This window comes from Ovis canadensis, chromosome 1, assembly GCF_042477335.2.
Source record: "Ovis canadensis isolate MfBH-ARS-UI-01 breed Bighorn chromosome 1, ARS-UI_OviCan_v2, whole genome shotgun sequence".
In the NCBI taxonomy this organism is placed as follows: domain Eukaryota; kingdom Metazoa; phylum Chordata; class Mammalia; order Artiodactyla; family Bovidae; genus Ovis; species Ovis canadensis.
The window spans coordinates 223,198,155-223,219,018 of record NC_091245.1 but is presented as its reverse complement, the minus strand read 5'-3'; the positions used below and the strand labels follow the sequence as shown (position 1 = coordinate 223,219,018).

At 37.4% G+C, this 20,864-nt stretch overlaps 1 protein-coding gene across 2 annotated transcripts in view; it reads right to left on the bottom strand.

Moving 5' to 3' along the window:
• The window catches only part of ZBBX (zinc finger B-box domain containing), a 121,396-nt gene that overhangs the window by 28,521 nt on the left and 72,011 nt on the right, over positions 1-20,864 (bottom strand). The window contains exons 11-15 of one of the 2 annotated variants that reach the window (XM_069545381.1): positions 15,529-15,649; positions 8,537-8,646; positions 8,073-8,173; positions 6,578-6,660; positions 4,155-4,294 (exon numbers count right to left, since the gene is read on the bottom strand). In XM_069545381.1, coding sequence (XP_069401482.1) covers positions 4,155-4,294; positions 6,578-6,660; positions 8,073-8,173; positions 8,537-8,646; positions 15,529-15,649 — 555 coding nt within the window. The remainder of the gene's footprint in view (positions 1-4,154; positions 4,295-6,577; positions 6,661-8,072; positions 8,174-8,536; positions 8,647-15,528; positions 15,650-20,864) is intronic. The other variant, XM_069553256.1, reaches the window with a different exon arrangement.

Sequence of the window (20,864 nt, the reverse complement as noted above, 5' to 3'; positions counted from 1 at the left end):
ATGTCCAATAGGTCGGAGATGTCATCCAACATCTCAGCCTTGGTCATCCCCTTCTCCTTCTGCCTTCAATCTTTCCCAGCAACAGGGTCTTTTCAAATGAGTCAGTTCTTTGCATCAGGTGGCAAAAGTATTGAAGTTTCAGCATCAGCATCAGTACTTCCAATGAATATTCAGAACTGATTTCCTTTAGGATAAACTGGTTGGACCTCGTTGGAGTCCAAGGGACTCTCACGAGTCTTCTCTAACACCACAGTTCAAAAGCAACAATTCATCAGTGCTCAGCTTTCTTTATAGTCCAACTCACATCCATACATGACTACTGGAAAAATATAGCATTGACTAGATGGACCATTATTGGCAAAGTAACGTCTCTGCTTTTTAATATGTTGTCTAGTTTGGTCATGACTTTTCTTCCGAGGAGTCTTTTAATTTCATGGCAGTAATCACCATCTGCAGCAATTTTAGAGCCCCTCAAAATAAAGTCTGTTACTGTTTTCACTGTTTCCTCATCTATTTGCCATGAAGTGATGGAACCAGATGCCATGATCTTAGTTTTCTAAATGTTGAGTTTTAAGGCAACTTTTTCACTTTCCTCTTTCACTTTCATCAAGAGGCTCTTTAGTTCTTCTTCACTTTCTGACGTAAGAGTGGTATCATCTCACTCACCTAGAGCCAGACACCCTGTAATGTGAAGTCAAGTGGGCCTTAGGTATCACCACTATGAACAAAGCTAGTGGAGATGATGGAATTCCAGTTGAGCTATTTAAAATCCTAAAAGATGATGCTGTGAAAGTGTTACACTCAATATGCTAGCAAATTTGGAAAACTCAGCAGTGGCCCCAGGGTCAGTTTTCATTCCAATCGCAAAGAAAGGTAATGCCAAAGAATGCTCAAACTACCGCACAATTGTACTCCTCTCTCACACCACTAAAGTAATGCTCAAAATTCTCCAGGCAGGCTTCAATAATACACGAACCATGAATTTCCAGAAGTTCAAGCTAGATTTAGAAAAGGCAGAGGAACAAGAGATCAAAATGCCAACATCCGTTGGATCATCAACAAAGCAAAAGAGTTCCAGAAAAACATCTATTTCTGCTTTATTGACTATGCCAAAGCCTTTGAATGTGTGGATCACAACAAACTGTGGAAAATTATGAAAGAGATGGGAATACCAGACCACCTGACTTGCCTCTTGATAAGTCTGTATGCAGGTCAGGAAGCAACAGTTAGAACTGGACATGCAACAACAGACTGGTTCCAAATAGGGAAAGGAGTACATCAAGGCTATATATTGTCACCCTGCTTATTTAACTTCTATGCAGAGTATATCATGAGAAACCCTGGGCTAGATGAAGCACAAGCTGGAATCAAGATTGCTGGGAAAAATATCAATAACCTCAGATATGCAGATGACACCACCCTTATGACAGAAAGTGAAGAAGAACTAAAGAGCCTCTTGATGAAAGTGAAAGAGGAGAGTGACAAAGTTGGCTTAAAGCTCAACATTCAGAAAACTAAGATCATGGCATCTGGTCCCATCACTTCATGGCAAATAGATTAGGAAACAGTGGAAACAATGTCAGACTTTATTTTGGGGGGCTCCCAAAACATTAAAAGACACCTACTCCTTGGAAGAAAAGTTATGACCAACCTAGACAGCATATTAAAAAGCAGAGACATTACTTTGCCAACAAAGATCTATCTAGCCAAAGCCATGGTTTTCGCAGTAGTCATGTGTTGATATGATAGTTGGAGTATAAAGAAAGCTGAGTGCTGAAGAATTGATGCATTTGAACTGTGGTGTTGGGGAAGACTCTTGAGAGTCCCTTGGACTGCAGGGAGATCCAACCAGTCCATCCTAAAGGAAATCAGTCCTGAATAGTCATTGGAAGTACTGATGCTGATGCTGAAACTTCAATACTTTTGCCACCTGATGCGAACAACTGACTCATTTGAAGAGACCCTGATGCTGGGAAAGATTTGAAGGCAGGAGGAGAAGAGGACCACAAAAGCTGAGATGTTGGATGGCATCACCGACTCAATGGACATGAGTTTGAGTAAACTCCAGGAGTTGTTGCCAGACAGGGAGGCCTGGCGTGCTTCAGTCCATGGGGCCGCAAAGAGTCGGACGACTGAGCAACTGAACTGAGCATAGCCCTGCCCATTAGAACAAGACCGTTTCCCCCTCAGTCAGTCTCTCCCATCAGGAGGCTTTCGCCTCTTATCCTTCTGCATCAGAGGGTAGACAGACTGAAAAGAACAATATAATTACTAGGATCACAAAAATCCAAAACTCTGACCATTCCAAATACTGGCAAGAATGTGAAGAACAGTAAGACTCATTAATTGTTGGTGATAATGAAAAGTGGTAAAGTCAATTTGAAAGACAGTTTGGTGGTTTCCTACAAAATTAAATATATTTCTTACCATATGATCCAACAACTGTGCTCCTTGTTATTTACCTGAATAAGTTAAAAACTTGTGTGTAAACAAAAACTCACATATGGATTTTTGTAGCAGCTTTATTCACAATCACCAAAACTTGAACACAACCAAGATGTCCTTTAATAAGTTAACATATAAATAAGTTGTTGTACATCCAGACAATGGAATCCTACTCAGCAATAAAAATAAGTGAGCCACCAAGCCACAAAAACACATGGTGACACCTTTAAATGCATTTTATTAAGTAAAAGAAGTCAATCCGAAAAGACTTGTATGATTTCAGCTATAACCATCTGGAAAAGGCAAAACTGGAGAGCAAAGAGATCTGTGGTTGCCAAGGGTTAGGAAAGTGTGGTGTGAAAAGGCAGAGCACAGAGGATTTTTATGGCAGTGAAAATACTTTGAATTATTCTACAATGTTGGTCACAAGTCATCATACATTTGTCCAAACCCACAGAATGTACACCACCAAGAGAGAAACTTAATGTAACCTGGGGACTCTCAGTAAAAATGATACATAACAAATGTACTACTCTGGTTTGGGATGCTGATAGTGGAAGAAGCTATGAATTTGTGGAGGTCTGAGAATATATGGGGACTCTGCACTTCCTGCTAAATTTTCCTATGAACCTGAAACAGCTTTAAAAAATCAAGTCTATTTAAATAAATCAAGAATCTTTACAGTAACACTTAATGGGCATTTGTATTTAGCATTTTCCCAAACACAGTTGTAACACCATGCCCCAGGAAAGTTAAAAATAGCTTATGGCCTAGACTCGGAGCCCTGTAAAGGCCTAAATTCCCATATGGATATAGTTCATGGTCATATGATTTAGAAGCTTAGTAGCCGAAGATGTTAAAATCAGTAGGATTACCTTAAACCACTGTTCTCTACCATCTGCTACCCAGTGAAAAGGTAATCATCAGTTTTACAATGAGTTATTTTAAGTAATGATCTCTGATCTCTCTCAAATTCTTCACATAAGTAATATTTATTGGTTTTTCTAAAAATCTAAGTAGATAAAATAAAATCCTAAATAGATAAAAGCAGATTAGAAATCATCTAATTCCCATATTTTAGTTTTAGTAAGTGAGACCAAGAAAGGAAGTGATATGTTCAAGGTCACACAGTGATTTAAGGCAGAAATGAAAACAAAATCTGACCCCCAGGCCAGGATACTTTGCTATGACTGTCTTTAAAATGATCTCAGCATCTGGAAATTAAAACCAGACATTAGTACACAGTAGTCTAATCCATAGATCCCCAGGGTACAACTAGTAATAACAATGTAGCTCTATAAAGAGATGATTTGTATTGGTTTGGTTTTATCACTTATGTAAAACTTTACAACTCAAATATTTTAGGAAAAGAAATAGTGCAAGGGAGAACAAAGTGAAGCATGCCAATCAGACTTCTGTCCCTAAGAGCCCAACCATGTAAACTTTTAAATGATAGCTCGGGTATAACTTTCAGACTAGTTTTATATTGGCTGTTATTTCCTCTGAATACAAATACCATTATCCATTAACTAAAAAGAATATTTGATAGAAAATTACATATTTTCAACCAATGTTCTAAGTATCAAATTTGCTGGGTTTAAAATGAACAGCAAAATAGGCAAAGATTTATATAACCTGCAATACCTATTGATTTTAGTAAATTACTAACATTCACTGTTAATAATGTAAGCAAAAATGAAAAAAGTTACCTTTTGAGTTATTTTTACAAAGAAAAGAGTTGTTACTCAGATGAAGGTGGAAGAGGTCAGATTTTCTCTTGGTAAATGCATGATGTTGATGGATATCATTTGCATACAGAAAAGCATTCTGATAATCACGAAATGTGTGACTTTCATGTTTAGGGACAAACAAAGAAATTATACATAAAAATGTTAAAACACCCAGATTATTGAAATAATTATAGTAATTTACTTATTATTATAAATTAATAAATTAAATTATAAATAAATAAAAATAAATTTTAAAACTCAGCTTATTAAACTAAATACAGTAAAACCTTAAGGAAACAGGGTTTTTCACATTAATTTAATACTTGTATCAACATACTGTAGACGTATTATAAAATAGCAAGTACCTTAACAGTATTATGAATTTAAAAGAAATAGGCAACTGGAACAAACCTGATTTAACTGCAAATTTTTCATTGAAATTTCTTTTTTAAAAAATAGTCTAAAGTAAGTTTAATTTCTTATGTCTTTCTTCTAAAAATGAATAGATATCTCTCAATCTCATCAAGCTGATGAAAACAAGATTTTATTGCTTAAATAAACTTTTTATTTGTTCATCATGACTATACAGGTTCAAAAGCCTTATGTGGTATTTATATCTCAATTTTAATGATGATTACCATATACAAGCATAGTTAAAACTGAATAACACTTTCTATGAGTTGAATTTAATAATACTTGATATTATGTAAGATCTACATGGTAGTGGGTGAGTTAGTCACTAATTCGTGTCTCTTTGTGACCCCGTGGAATGTAACTGCCAGGCTCCTCTGTCCATTGGATTTTCCAGGTGAGAATACTGGAGTGGGTTGCCATTTCCTTCACGAGGGGATCTACCCTACCCAGAGAGGGAACCTGCATTTCCTATTTTGCAGGTGATCTCCTGCATTGCAGTCTGATTCATTACTTCTGAGCCCACCAGGGAAGCTGCAAGCTCTACATAGTACCACCATAAAAACTCATGGATTATTCTTGACCAGAAAGGTTCTTTTGTGTCACATATGATCCTTTATGACTTTTCTAGAAAAGAAGCTCCATGGGCACCTCCAAACCCAATATGCAAAACTATTGCCAAACCATAATCAGTAACTCTCTCTGCCTGTCTAATATGGAGGTCAAGGGAAAGGCTTGTGATAAAATATATAAAAGAATCAAATTAGAGAGTAGAAATGCTATACTTCCTTAGGTTTGTAGTAGTGCGTATAAGTATAAACCTCTTACCTACTGACCAGAATCTGGTTGTCTCCTGCCAAAAGCACATTTGCTGCTAGATATCTGGGTCTATGTGTCCAAAGTGAAAGTGAAAGTTGCTCAGTCCTGTTCAACTCTTTGTGACCCCATGGACTGTAGCCTGCCAGGCTCCTCTGTCCATGAAATTCTCCAGGCCAGAATACTTTCAGGTCCAAGGGCATCACTTAGGCCCACTGCTGTTCCAAAATACTGACAGGGGCCTAAGGTGATCTGAACATATAAACAAAGAATCGGTGTAGAGGCTACCTAATAGAATCTTCATTCTGCTGTTCACCCAACTTAATATTTTGCAGTCAAAACACCTGAAATCCTAGCCAAGGTTTCAACAGCAGAGAGGACTTGGAATAATTTATATATTACTAGTAGATACAGCAAGATGTTATTTTTCATTCAGAAATGACAAAATTTTTTTAAAAGTTACAACCTGAATCATTATAATTCATTTATTTATCACACAGTAAAATCTACCTAAGAAGTAATCTATAGTTTGGAGGCTTGTTTTTTTTTTTTTTTTTTTTGTCTCTCAATCTAATCATTAGCATACATTTTTATTTAGGGTTCATAACAAACTGAAGTAAGCAAAATCCAAAGAGTATCTTTGCAGAAAATAAGAAAGTTTATATGAAATATATAAGACTTGATCAGTCACTTCAAATAATGACAATTCCTAAATGAGGCATCTATTAAATAATCCAGATGTTAGGTAAAGCATAAACATATAATATAGATAATTTTCTAATTATTGAATGCTGATAAATATTAATAATATTGTGTGCTATGCTCAGTCACATCTGACTCTCTGCAACCCCATGATCTACAGCCCTCCAGGCTCTTATGTCCATGGAATTTCCCAAGCAACAATAGTGAAGTGGGTTGCCATTTCCTTCTACAGGAGATCTTCCTGGCCCAGGGCTTGAACCTGTGTCTCCTGCATCTCCTGCACTGCAGGCAGATTCTTTACCACTGAGCCACCAGGAAAGCCCAGTAATACTGTACCCAAATTTAAAGATGGCTTAAGTAAAATATGTTTTAACATTAAATTCATACGCTTTTTATGTTGTGGACTTCTCAAAAGATAGGAAATTTTTTGTGAGTGTTTAACAAGCATCAAAAGTGAATTAGAAAGATCTTACCTTTGTTGACTGTCTGCATCTGCTAACTCAACTTTATAAGGCACGGCATTTCCTGATTCTTCAAATTCTACTTCATACGTCTTCTTAAATGAATGTTGTATAATATTAGTATGTTCAGCTAATTTATGATACATTAACCAGCTAACTTATTCACAGCATTTAGAGAATTTTTCTTCTCACAAAAAATGTCATAAACTCACTGACTATATGCCATAGAACATGAATTCCAAGAGAACTAAACAAATTCAACAGATAATTGTTGAGGGCTTTTGCTGTATAGTTCATCTTACCACCACTATCACACCAAGAGCCAAACATAACAACTTAGATTTTATTTTGTAACTACAAAGTGCCAAGTGAAGTGCAAGTGTTAGTCACTCAGTTGTGTCCGACTCTTTGCAACCTAATGGAGTTAAGGCTCCTCTGTCCATGGGATTTCCCAGGCAAGAATACTGGAGTGAGTTGCCATTTCCTTCTCCAGGGGATCTTTCCAACCAGGGATCAAACACAGGTCTCCTGCACTGCAGGCAGATTCTTTACCACTGAGCCACCAGGGAAGCCCTCAGTGTCAAGTAGATGTTTTTAGTTTTCTGATCAGCATGTCATAAGCTTACTCTATGCTGCAACAATTTAATGAAGAGCAGCCACAAATATACATGCATGTATGTGCTAATTTTTTCAGAATCTTCAGTTTATCCAAAGCAGAAATGAATATGTCACTAGGCATACACACACACACACACACACACACATACACACTGCAGAAGCTATTAACCTAAAAAAGAAAGTAGTATGTCAAAAAGTACTTCCTCTATTGTATTCCTTCACTATGACAACCATAGAAAGAGCAATATTGAGGACAGTGGGTATATTCAGTTACTAGAAGATGAGACAGTCAGAAATGCATTCATCCTGGAGCTGTAGCTCTGACTTGCTCTAGCTCCAGCTGATTTCACTTGGTGTTTTCCAGATAATAATATTCAAGTTATTATTATACTAAATCCATTAAATCTTAAAACTATTTTTCCTTTAAATAAGAAGTATTAAATGACATTCAACAAACAAAATGCATAAAAATTTTATTAAATAAACATCATATAATGAGAATAATCTTTGTTTAAAAGCATGATAACATAGAAAACTAAATACTGGGTTGGTCAAAAAGTTCATCTGGGAACGAACCTTTTGGCCACTCAATATAATAAACACTAAACACCATCTCTACAAGTTAAAAGATTGAAATATCTTCTCATCTCCCATACTATGACACAATATCAATTTAGCTCACAAATTTACTGTCTACATTAAAATAATAGTCTGTTGTATTCCTACCAGCATATTTAAATTAAACCACTTGTAAATTTATACTATTAAACTATGCTTAATTATGATAAAATTATCTTGCTGAAAACAGTATGTAGTTGTAAGTACATATTATTTATGTGTTATGAATTTCCTCTCTGTTAAGTAAAATGAGTGGTCATTATGCACTTACATCATCCAGTTCAACTATTTTTAGAGATGGTTCAGGTCTCTCTAAGTTTAATTCTTCTATTGGCAGAAAAAGAGCTGGGGGTTGTATCTTGATATCCTCAACTAGAAAATAAGATTAAAAATAATATCATCCAGAGTATACCTTACCTGATAATTCATCTTCAAATAACATAGGCAACAATGGAAGAATGTTCTTCTGTGCAGCCACTCAAAGGTATAAATACTCTCAATTTTCCCAGCTCAAGTAAATTATTTAACATTCAATTTTTTAATGAAGCTATTTAAAATAAAACAAGCTACATCTAGAGAATAGGAAAGAGAGTGTGTGTCATTCTGATCTAGAAATAGTGTACAGTGTAGTGAGAATGATACAGTAAAGGAAACCAAAAGCAGATGCTGATTAATGCTCAGTATATATAAGTTGAAATAGTAAATTCAAAAATATCTAATCAAGACTGAACTAACCATCACTATCTTCATCATTTTCGTTCTGAGAACATTGTGCCTCACTAGTGGTTTTACACTGAGGTATGAAGGTGTCCGGTAGCATGTTTTGAAGTTGCTCCAGTGGAGTTCTACAAAACAAGAAGCAATTAAAAGACTAAAGTACATTATCTAAAATTTCTTTGGATGAGATTTTAATTCATTTCACAAATGAGTCTATAAAATTAATAAGGAAAATCATAGCTATACCTCTAATTTACAGAAGAAATGTACAACTGCAAAACATAATCTTAATCTACTAAAACAATTTTGTAAATCAAATTAACAACACACAAGATTTTTAATTGCATATCCTACTGTTTTTCTGTTTAGGATGAAAATCAAAGTTATGATAGAATTCAGCGTTCTTGCAAAAAACACATGGAGTCCATGAAACATCACGCTGTTTAAAAAGCTAATTTACAAAACTATGTTGCATCTCTCTGTCTTGGAAATATGTTGAAAAGTTCTAAGGGAACTGAAGATATTTTTCTAAACTTCCACCAAGCCAACAGGGTGATAAAACAGGTTTCTACTATATGAACATGAGATGCTGTGGCTGAAGCATCTTTCACCTAATTAACAATGAGGTCTGATGTGGCCTGTCTCACATACAAGGCAATGAAGCATGGGAATCTTCAGAGATCTTGCACATTTGATCCCAAAGGATATTCCAAAGCAGTGGGGAAGGGAGTCATGTTTTAACTAAGAAAGTAAGTAGCTGCACATCCCTTCTAGATTATATATGCTTGTGGAGTTCCACATATAAAAGTCAGGGCTTTCTTAATAATATATACAGGTAACATCAATATTTTTTTAAAAAAATGTTCCAAGCTATGTTCTAAACCATTTGGGGTACTGAATCCTGATAGGAATACTAAATAGACATTAGTATTATCTTAATTTGGTGAGAAAACTAAAGCACAAAGAAGTTAACCAATTTGTTCAAAGTCATTCAGTGAGTAAATGCAGCAAAGAGAATTTGAATCCAAGAAGTCTGCCTCCCCAAGCCCATGTTCTTAATCATTTTGCTATATTGCCTCTCTCACAATTTGCAAAGACACCAAAAATTTAATGATCTCCTGGCAAATTGTGACTGTCAATTTTCCCAATATATGCAATGTATATGTCAGTACACTCCAAAATATTTATATATTATCCAGCTTTGAAGAGCATGTCATGTTACATCCACAATTTAATTAAGTGATGGAAAATATTAGAGAGTAAAGGTCAAAGACAAACTGGCATCTGGCCAGTGGAAACTCTTTCCAGTTTGACGTGAAAATACTTTATAAAAATTCAATTATTGATACACATACATGTTCTAATATCTATATACTCCTTCATGAAGTGAAAACACCTAATTTTAGGGGCAAAACTCTGAACCAAAGCCTTGTAGAGTCCAGATAATAGAGTGCTGGAGCTGAAGGGGCCCCTTAGATCTATTTCAAATTTCATGTTTTGCAGGTAAGAAAATATGGACCAAGAGAATTAAAGTGATTTGCCCATGAACAAACAACTAGCTAGTGAACAAACCAAGTCTGCATCAGCATCATTGCTTTGTTAAAAGATCATGCCACATAAATAAAAGATGACATATGCTTTAGAATAGGATTACCTCACCAGATTTTCCTTTTTTTTTTTTTTTTAATTTAAACAAATATATACACAGCATTGACCAGTTCACTTGGGGAACTAAACTGACCAAATCATTCTTGAAATGAGTGTTCTAAATTTATTTTGTGAATCAGTACAGGCCTGTTAGCCTCAGAATCACCAGAGAAAATCTTTTTTTAAATGCAAAGCCTCAGACAATCCTTAAAAACATTAATTTTTAGGCTTGCCTCAGACGATCCTTAAAAACACTGATTTGTCTGAGGTTGGGTAGAGAAATCAGCATTTTCACTTGCCCCCATACTTCTGATGATCAGCTAGAACTGAGAAGCAGATATAATTAAAACAGGGGGATTGGAGTAGAAATACCAACTAATTGATAATATCCATCTTTAAAATACTACAAATACAAATTGTGTGATCCCTTTCGTGAAACTTTCCTAGCATTTAAAAGATCCACTAAAGAAAAAGGAAAACTACACCAATTGGAACTTCATCAAACTAAAAAGTTTCTTCACAGCAAAGGAAATATTGACAAAATGAAAATGAAAAGATGAAATGAAAAAAGATATGTGTAAATCATATATTTAATAAGGAATTGACATTGGAAGTACACAAATGACTCATACAACTCAACAACAACAAAAAAACAAACAACCCAAATAAAAATAGGCAGAGAATCTGAATAGACATTTTTCCAAACAAGACATACTGATGGCCAACAGGTATATGAAAAGTTGCTCAATATCACTGATCATCAGGGAAACACAAATTGAAACCATAATGAGATATCACCTGAAACCTGCTAGAATGGCTATTGTCATTAAGAATAAAAAACAACAAATGCTGGAGAAGATATGGAGAAATAAGAACCTTATACCCTGTTGGTGGGAATGAAAAATGGTGCACCTGCTATGGAAAACAGAATAGAACTACCATATGATTTACTTATTCCACTTCTGGGTATTTATTTGGAGAAAATGAAAATATTAATTTGAAAAGGTATAACAAGAAGTACCAGTATATGTCCAAAGGATCATCTAACAGGGAGATCACTCATTCATCTAAACAGAAGACTTGAGCTACTACCCAAGAAAATGGAAGAGTGGTCCTGAAGTTATTTCAGAAATTATCAAGGCTGCCCCTCCCATTGGGTTTCCCAGGTGGCTCAGCAGTAGATAATCCAACTACCAATGCAGGAGATGTGGGCTCAATCCAATCCTTGGGTCAGGAAAATCCCCTGGAGAAGGAATGGCAACTCACTCCAATGTTCTTGCCTGGGAAATCCCATGAATAGAGGAGCCTGGAGGGCTACAGGCCATGGGGTCACAACAGAATTAGACACAACTTAGAAACTAAATAATAAAAAATCCTTCCCATAACAGAGAATCACCAATACAGTAATGTCCAGTAAAATCCTGAGGGTAAGACTGCCCTTATGATCCTAGACTAGAACAGTCACAATTTCAGGTCAGGAGAATCCCAACCATGTGACCCATCTCAGAGTCATCAGAGGAATGGGGCCACCCAAAGTCATGGGGATGGCGAAACAGGTAGAGCTACCCAGAGCCTTGGGGGTGCAGCCCTTGCCAGGCAGGGCTCAGGGCAGCACTACTGCCTCAGTGTGTCCAGAAGAGGACTTTCCACCCCAGTGAGCCTGGACAGCAGAGCGTTAACAAAGGAAAATTCTCAAGAGTTAAGGTCTAACAGCGTTGTCCTGTTAGGCTTCAGACTTGCTCAGGACTTGTTCCTTTTTTATTCCAATTTCTCCCTTTTGGAATAGGAATATCTATTCTATGCTTGTCCCACCTTTGCATCTTGGAAGCACAAAACATATTTGATTCCACAGATTCACAGTTAGAGAGAAATCTGTCTCAGAATGAATCATGCCTTGAATCTCACCCACATCTGATTTAGATGATATTTCGATAAGATTTTAGAATTAAGACTAGAATTTTGAGGTGACAGTGGTACGACTTAAGACGTTGGGGTCTATTGGGACAGAATGAACATCCTCTTTACATGCTGTTAAGTCACTCCAGTCGCTCCACTGTTCTTGCCTGGAGAATCCCAGGGACAGGGGAGCCTGGTGGGTTTTCATCAGTGGGGTCGCACAGAGTCAGACACGACTGGAGCGACTTAACAGCATGTAAAGAATATGTTCATTCTGTCCCAACAGACCCCAACGTCTTAAGTCGTACCACTGTCACCTCAAAATTCTAGTCTTAATCCTAAAATCTTATCGAAATATCACCTAAATCAGATGTGGGTGAGATTCAATGCATGATTCATTCTGAGACAGATTTCTCTCTAACTGTGAATCTGTGGAATCAAATATGTTCTGTGCGATACAAAGGTGGGACAACTGTGGAAGGCCAGGAGCAGAAAGCTCTGTTCTGAATGTCTGTGTCCCCACAAAATTTGTATATTGAAACTCTAACCTCCAAGGTGATGGTATTAGGTGGAGAGCATTTGGGAAGTGATTTGTTCAAGACAGTAGACCCCTCATGAATGGGACTACTGCCCTTATAAAAGAAACCAAGAGAGGCCTCTCACCCCTTCTGCTCTGTGAGGACACAATGAGAAGATAACCCAGTCACCAAGTCTGCTGGCACTTGATCTTGGACTTCCCAGCCTTAAGAACTGTGAAAAACAAACATCTTTATAAGCCACCCAGTCTATGGTATTCTAATAGCACAAACAGACCATGACATTCATTATTAAGGCAAGAGCGATTTTACAGCAGAGAATCTTGGTGAGCACCACATCAACTATGTGCTCAAGGTTAACAACCTGGTGATGAGATCTACCGACAGTACAATCATGTGATATCATGCACTAAGAAAGGCACCTCCTCTCTGTGGCATTCTTCCTCAAAATGTATAACCTTGGTCTTATTACAAAAAAAAAAAAAAAAAAAACAGGAGCTAGACCCACACTGAGTATATTCTATGAAACACCTGGCAAGTACTCATGTCCATGTCACACAAGACAAGGAAAGAGCAAGGAGCTGCAATGGAGAAGGAGACAGGACAAAACTGCACTGTGACCCTAAATTGACTCCTGAAACAGAATAAAGATGTTCGTGAAAAACAGTTGAAATCCAAATAAAGTGTGTAGTTTAGTGATTCATATTGTACCAGTGTTAATTTTTTGGTGTTGATATATGCTGTGATTATATAAGATGTTGCCATTAGGGAATGCTCAATGAATGATATGCAGAAATTCTTCATACTGCTTTGTAACTCTTAATTGTATGCATTATTTAAAAATAAGAAAATTGAAAGAAAAGGAATACATCCATGAAAAACAGTTGAAGGTATATGATAATCTGTCAAATAAAAGCTTCAAGAAAGTCATGAAGACTGTTTTTAAAATATGAATTTAAATACGATTTGAAATATGATTTGAATTTTAAATATGATTTTAAAATAGGAAAGGATATCATGAAGAGGAGAAAGTCAGTTTGGTCTGTATATTGTCACCCTGCTTATTTCATTTATATGCAGAGTACATCATGAGAAACGCTGGTCTGGAAGAAGCACAAGCTGGAATCAAGATTGCCAGGGGAAATCTCAATAACCTCAGGTACGCAGATGACACCACCCTTATGGCAGAAAGTGAAGAGGAACTAACAAGCCCTTTGATGAAAGTGAAAGAGGAGAGTGATGAAAGTGAAAGAGGAGAGTGGAAAAGTTGGCTTCAAGCTCAACATTCAGAAAATGAAGATTATGGCATCTGGTCCCATCACTTCATGGGAAATAGATGGGGAAACAGGGGAAACAGTGTCAGACTTTATTTTTTTGGGCTCCAAAATCACTGCAGATGGTGACTGCAGCCATGAAATTAAAAGATGCTTACTCCCTGGAAGGAAAGTTATGACCAACCTAGATAGCATATTGAAAAGCAGAGACATTACTTTGCCAACAAAGGTCCATCTAGTCAAGGCTATGGTTTTTCCAATGGTCATGTGTGGATGTGAGAGTTGGACTGTGAAGAAAGCTGAGTGCCAAAGAAATGATGCTTTTGAGCTGTGGTATTGGAGAAGACTCTTGAGAGTCCCTTGGACTGAAAGGAGATCCAACCAGTCCATCCTAAAGGAGATCAGTCCCAGGTGTTCTTTGGGAGGACTGATGTTAAAGTTGAAACTCCAGTACTTTGGCCACCTCATGAGAAGAATTGACTCATTAGAAAAGACTCTGATGCTGGGAGGGATTGGGGGCAGGAGGAGAAGGGGACGACAGAAGATGAGATGGCTGGATGGCATCACCGACTTGATGGACGTGAGTTTGAGTGAACTCCGGGAGTTGGTGATGGACAGGGAGGCCTGGCGTGCTCCAATTCATGGGGTCGCAAAGAGTCGGACACAACTGAGCAACTGAATTGAACTGAACTGAACTGGTTTAACTGGTAGAATCGGGACCAAGCTTAGCAACTAATCAGAAAAGAATGACAGTTCACTAGGAGATATTATAGCAGGCAGAATGTTCCAAAGATGGAGTAAGCCATCTCAGGAGATGGTTTTGCATTACTGGAAGTGAAACAAGAGTTTGAAAACCACTCTTCTGATATATTCTAGACATGTTTTCTAACACCTTACATGCCAAAATGTGGTTCAGAGACTAGCATTATCCATAACAATATCACATTGGAGCTGTAGAAATTCAGAAATGCAAGATCTCAGGCTTGGCCCATACCTACTGAAGAAGAATCTGTATTTTGCCATAGTCTCTAGCTGACTCACAGGCAAGCGTGAGTCTCACTGTTACAGGGCAAACCAAGCTCCTGGCCTTTAAAGGTACCTCCCGCTATGGTTCTTATATCATGGTAAAATTATGAACAACTCCAACATGTACCCAATAATTTTGGTTTGATATTTAATAGTTTAAATTTTGAACAATTTATGAAATGGTGAAGTTAATGATACAGTTTTTGAATAAAATACATTTGAATACTATTAATAAAACTATAAAATTAAAAGTCTGGTTAACTTAAAAGTAGTTTCAAAGTTTTTGAAGAGTATAGCCTCAAAAATCACCTTTCAAAGTAAGCTTTCATTTATTGCATTATTTTTGCTAATTTTAAAAAATTATATACCATAGTTGTGCCTTTTCTTCCCCACATACATATTTTCATTTAGACAGACCCTAAATCAATCATGCATTACATATACAAATTGAATTAAAATTCTTATCAGTATGGTAGAAGCTTCACAGGGACTTAATATTGCTTTAAAATTATTCACACAGATGTGAAGTACATAAATAACACTGCTATGAAAAAAAGCATGTCACACAAGAAAGAAACAGAAATAGCTTTTACCTTTTTAATTGATAATGCAAAAAAAAATCAGAAAATACCTTCTATGTTTTTTAAGCCATAATTTTTCCATGTAGGATAGACTATCTTCTTTAAATTCAATAGTAAGTGGTTCTGTCCAAATTTTCAGATTAGTTTGTACTTCACATTCTTCCAATGAATCTAAAAAAAAAACACAATATATATAATTAATATAATCTAGGATACAAGTTACCATATCTCTCAAGATACAGAGCTCACCATTTTTGAGGCAAAGTTGCCTTGATATTTGTCTATACAATCAATAGATCTAGGCTTAAATGCTGCAAAAATGCCAAATATTGGTGATGTATTATATTTTTATAGTTTTCTTCAATCATTTCTTAGGAAAGAAATATTATGATTCAGAATGTTTTTAAAGCAGCTAATTATTTTACACAATAAAGATAAAAAAACATAGATTCATTATATATTCTATAAAGGCATATACACAGAAAGGCATGTATTACAGCCACTGACAATAATATTTACACATTATGGGAAATAGAAAATAAATAACTCAGAATGGCACCTGGAGGAGACAACTGTCCTCATGAATTTATATCTACATGGCAATTTACTTCCAGATGCTTAAGATGTTTCTGAAGCACTACTAAATTAAAACCACCATTCAGACATATTTAAAACTGATGGAGATTTCTAGGGGAGAAAAAAAAAAAAACACAAGAGCAGTGTAAATCCAGATTTTCTCATCTCTCCACCCTCCTAAATATTAGACCTTTCTCCAAACTGACCATAATAGCAGGAAAAATCTTGGAGAAAAAAGGGAAGCAGTAAAGAGAGAAACAATTACTTTTTATAGACTGAAACTAGAGAATAATCCCAAGTGCATACTGCAGGTTTTAATAAATAGCTTTTAGAAGTGGCCAAATGCCAACAATGAAAATAAACCAAAAGAATGTGTCATTCGATCCCGTTCTTCACACAGTATAGAAGAGTGCTGAATAAAGCAATTAGAAGGTGTACTTTGCCAACAAAGCTCTGTATAGTCAATGCTATGGATTTTGCAGTAGTTATGTACGGATGTGAGAGTTGGACCATAAAGGCTGAAAGAATGAAAGTGAAAGTCACTGAAAAGTGAAAGTGAAAGTCACTCAGTCCTGTCTGATGAAGAAGGCTGAGCGCCAAAGAATTGATGCTTTTGAACTGTGGTGTTGAAGAATCAAGAGTCCCTTGGACTGCAAGATCAAACCAGTCAATGCTAAAGGAAATTAGTCCTGAATATTCATTGGAAAGATTGATGCTGAAGCTAAAGCTCCAGTACTTAGACTACCTCATACAAAGAGACAACTCATTGGAAAAGACCCAGATGCTGGGAAACATTGAAGGCAGGAGGAGAAGGGGACGACAGAGGGTAAGATGATTGGATGGCATCACTGATTCAACAGACATGAATGTGAGCAAACTCCAGGAGACAGTGAAAGACAGGGAAGCCTGGCACTCTGCAGTCCATGGAGTCAAAAACAGTCAGACTCAACTGAACAACAACTGAGAACCACCACCAGGATGCATGAATTAACAGAGCAGGAGTCAAGGAGAACAAATCATAGGAGAAAGAAAAGCCCTCCACTGTGAGTCCCCCTTTTCATGAGGAAAAAAAGAAAAATCCCAACAGGGAAGCTGAAAGTAAAACAATGAGGACTTTTTTTTTTTTTCTTTTTTCTGGCTAAGTCAAGCCATTGACCTGAGTGATAATCCCCAAGTTTAGGAGGGTGATGAGAAGGAAGCAGATGAAGCAGCTGGCCTGTGCCTCACTCTCCTCCCATCACCAATGGCACATTCCCAGGAAATAAAATGGCAGGGTTAACTTGGTTGTGAATATGCTACTAACTAGACCTTCTGGCAAATGGATTAATGATATTTTCTAGGAGTCTTTAGCTATGTAATGCATTAAGCAAGATCATCTTTGTTTGAAGTGGCTTATAGAAAACAAATCTAGAACACATGGATTTGTGAGGCAAGCCTCCCTGAACAATGCCATGCAAGCTCTATAACTTAGGTTTGGGTTTGCTCCCTTGTTTAATGATTCCCTGGCTACCTTTAGTGTAAGATATTCCAATGTTTATACTGAAGGAATCATAGGTATTTTCCTTAATAGACAATACTTTTAAAAGCCTTAAGATACAAATTTGCCCAAAGTGTTTAAGGAACAACCAAGAGGCCAGTTGTGAGTGTGTTTATTTGTTCGGTTGTGTCCGACTCTTTGAAACCCTTTGGACTGTAGCCTGCTAGACTTCTCTGTCCCTGGACTTCTTTGGGCAAGAATACTTGAGTGGGTAGCTATTCCCTTCTCCAGGGGATCTTCCCGACTCAAGGATCAAACCCTGTCTGCACTGCAGACAGACTCTGTACCCACTGAATCCTCAGGGAAGCTGTAATATTAGTGAACCTTCTAGGTCATTGTAAATAGTTGCCTTTCACACTGAAGGAAATGAGATCTTGAAGTTCTCTAAAACATAATCAATAGCACAAATAACTAGGAAACTAAAAAAATTCAAAGCTAATGGCCAAGATACATAGGAAAACATAATGCCATGGTAATGAGGTACACAATTTTATATATACAATTTCATCTGTATCAGGCCAGCAGTCTTTTTTTTTAAGCTGCCAATTTGTGTTGGTGATAATGGGAAGCAGCCAGACTATTTATACACTGCAAGAGGGGGTTTAAACTAATACATTGGTAAATAATTCAAGTTTACCTAGTAGAGTTGAAGACATGGATACCCCCATAACCCAGCTATTTTACTTATAGGAATAGAACCCAGAAAAGTGTACATATGAGTGCTAGGAGACCTGGACAAGAATATTCTTAACAGCAGTGTTTGCTGGGTAGGGTTAAGGGAACAAGTGACGTTGAAACACTCAGAAAGTAAAAATTATGAAAAGCTGTTACCAACCCTAGACTTGAGAGGACAATGTAGGAAAACTTTGTAAGAATCACTGAAAGCAATGGCTGTGGATGAAAGGTCATCTGAGTGCTGCTTTGTAACATAAGTGGAGAATGCAGTCACTGCAGAAATCTCAGCACATGAACAAGAGGGAGAGTAAATACTTCAACCTCTTTCCTCCCCCAAATGGGAATCAAGCCAGACAATCGTCAGTGTTTAAACGGGTAAACAGTGGTATAAGCAGAGAACTGTTAAGCGGTGACATGAATGAAATACAGCTATGCACATCTTTATGGGTAAATCTCAGTAAATAATCTTGAAAATACTAAACCAGTTGTAAAAGAATAATATACTAGCTTTCCATTTACGCAGTGTTTGTGTGTGTGCTCAGTCACTCGGCCATGTCCGGCTCTTTGCATCCCTTTGTACTGTAGCCCACCAGGCTCCTCTGTCCATGGAATTTTTCAGGCAGGAATACTGGAGTGGGTTGCCATTTCCTCCTCATCAGTATCTTCCAGACCCAGGAACTGAACCCGTATCTCCTTTGTCTCCTGCATTGCAAGCAGATTCTTTCCCGCTGAGTCACTAGGGAAGCCCATCAGTTCAGTTCAGTCGCTCAGTCATGTCCGACTCTGTGCGACCCCATGAATCGCAGCACGCCAGGCCTCCCTGTCCATCACCAACTCCCAGAGTTTACCCAAACTCCTGTGCAAGTCAGTGATGCCACCCAGCCATCTCATCCTCTGTCGTCCCCTTCTTCTCCTGCCCCCAATCACTCCCAGCATCAGAGTCTTTTCCAATGAGTCAACTCTTTGCATGAGGTGGCCAAAGTACTGGAGTTTCAACTTCAGCATCAGTTCTTCCAATGAACACCCAGGACTGGTCTCCTTTAGAATTGACTGGTTGGATCTCCTTGCAGTCCAAGGGACTCTCAAGAGTCTTCTTCAACATCACAGTTCAAAAGCATCAATTCTTCAGTGCTCAGCTTTCTTCACAGTCCAACTCTCACATCCATACATGACCACTGGAAAAACCATAGCCTTGACTAGATGGACCTTTGTTGGCAAAGTAATGTCTCTGCTTTTCAATATGCTATCTAGGTTGGTCATAACTTTCCTTCCAAGGAGTAAGCGTCTTTTAATTTCATGGCAGCAGTCAGCATCTTCAGTGATTTTGGAGTCCCAAAAAATAAAGTCTGACACTGTTTCCACTGTTTCCCCATCTATTTGCCATGAAGTAATGGGACCAGATGCCATGATCTTCGTTTTCTGAATGTTGAGCTTTAAGCCAACTTTTTCACTCTCCTCTTTCACTTTCATCAAAGGGCTTTTTAGTTCCTCTTCACTTTCTGCCACTATGTTTAAATACATGCTAGTTTAACAATATATTGTTTGGAGAAGCATAATGCAATAAACCACAGGAAATTAAGGGACTGAGAAAACACAAAATCCAAGCTAGTGATAATCTCTTAGAGGGAGGAAAGAGGGTGAGAAGAGTTCTTACTGCATTGTTTTTCTCCATAAAGGATATAAACTTTATAAACGTTCTTTTTATCTACTATCTTAGAAAAAGAATAATATTTGTATACATACATTATACACACACAAAACCAGTAATATTTATAACACTTTGAGGCAAAATAATCACATTTTTTATCAACAGAAGTCCTCATCTTGATGATTTCTCCACAACCACCACACTGTGAATCCTCTCTAGCCTATTGTGCTGCCACAGTCTCCCTTGTTCTCTAAGATCCAGCCACACACATCTCCCTTCAGTTCCATTAACACAATATGGAACTCTCCATCATGGAGCGCTTTGCACATGTTGATCTGTCTCGATGTTTCAACTCATTTTCTAGACCTCAACTTGAACCTTGGCTTCTTAGAAATCCTTTTTGTGATCATTAGTATAAGTCAAGGTCCTAACAGGAAAGAGAAAACTCAAAGGGGTAATTCGAAGAAGGTCAAATGAAGGAACTAACTTGTAATCAGGTAGTAAAGCTGAGGGAACAAGTGATGTTGAAGCACTAGAGACTAAAAATAGTGGAAAGCTGCTACCAACCTTAGGCTCGAGAGGACAAAGTGTTGTAAGCAGGTATGGAAAGCAATAATTGTGAACAAAAGGTAATCTGAGTGTTGCTAATAACATAGGCAGAAAATGCAGTGACTGCAAAATCTGAGCACATCAACAAATAGAGGGAAGAGTGATACTCTCCCTTTTCTTCTCACCCTTCAGTGTTTTGCTAGTGTCTCCAGTTAGCCAAACCCAACTAGAAGCCAGAGAACAAGGGAGCTATGTGATGCAGCCTCTAGAGTCAGCCTCTGCTGCTGCTGCTGCTGCTGCTACTAAGTCACTTCAGTCGTGTCCGACTCTGTGCGACCCCATAGACAGCAGCCCACCAGGCTCTGCCATCCCTGGGATTCCCCAGGCAAGAACACTGGAGT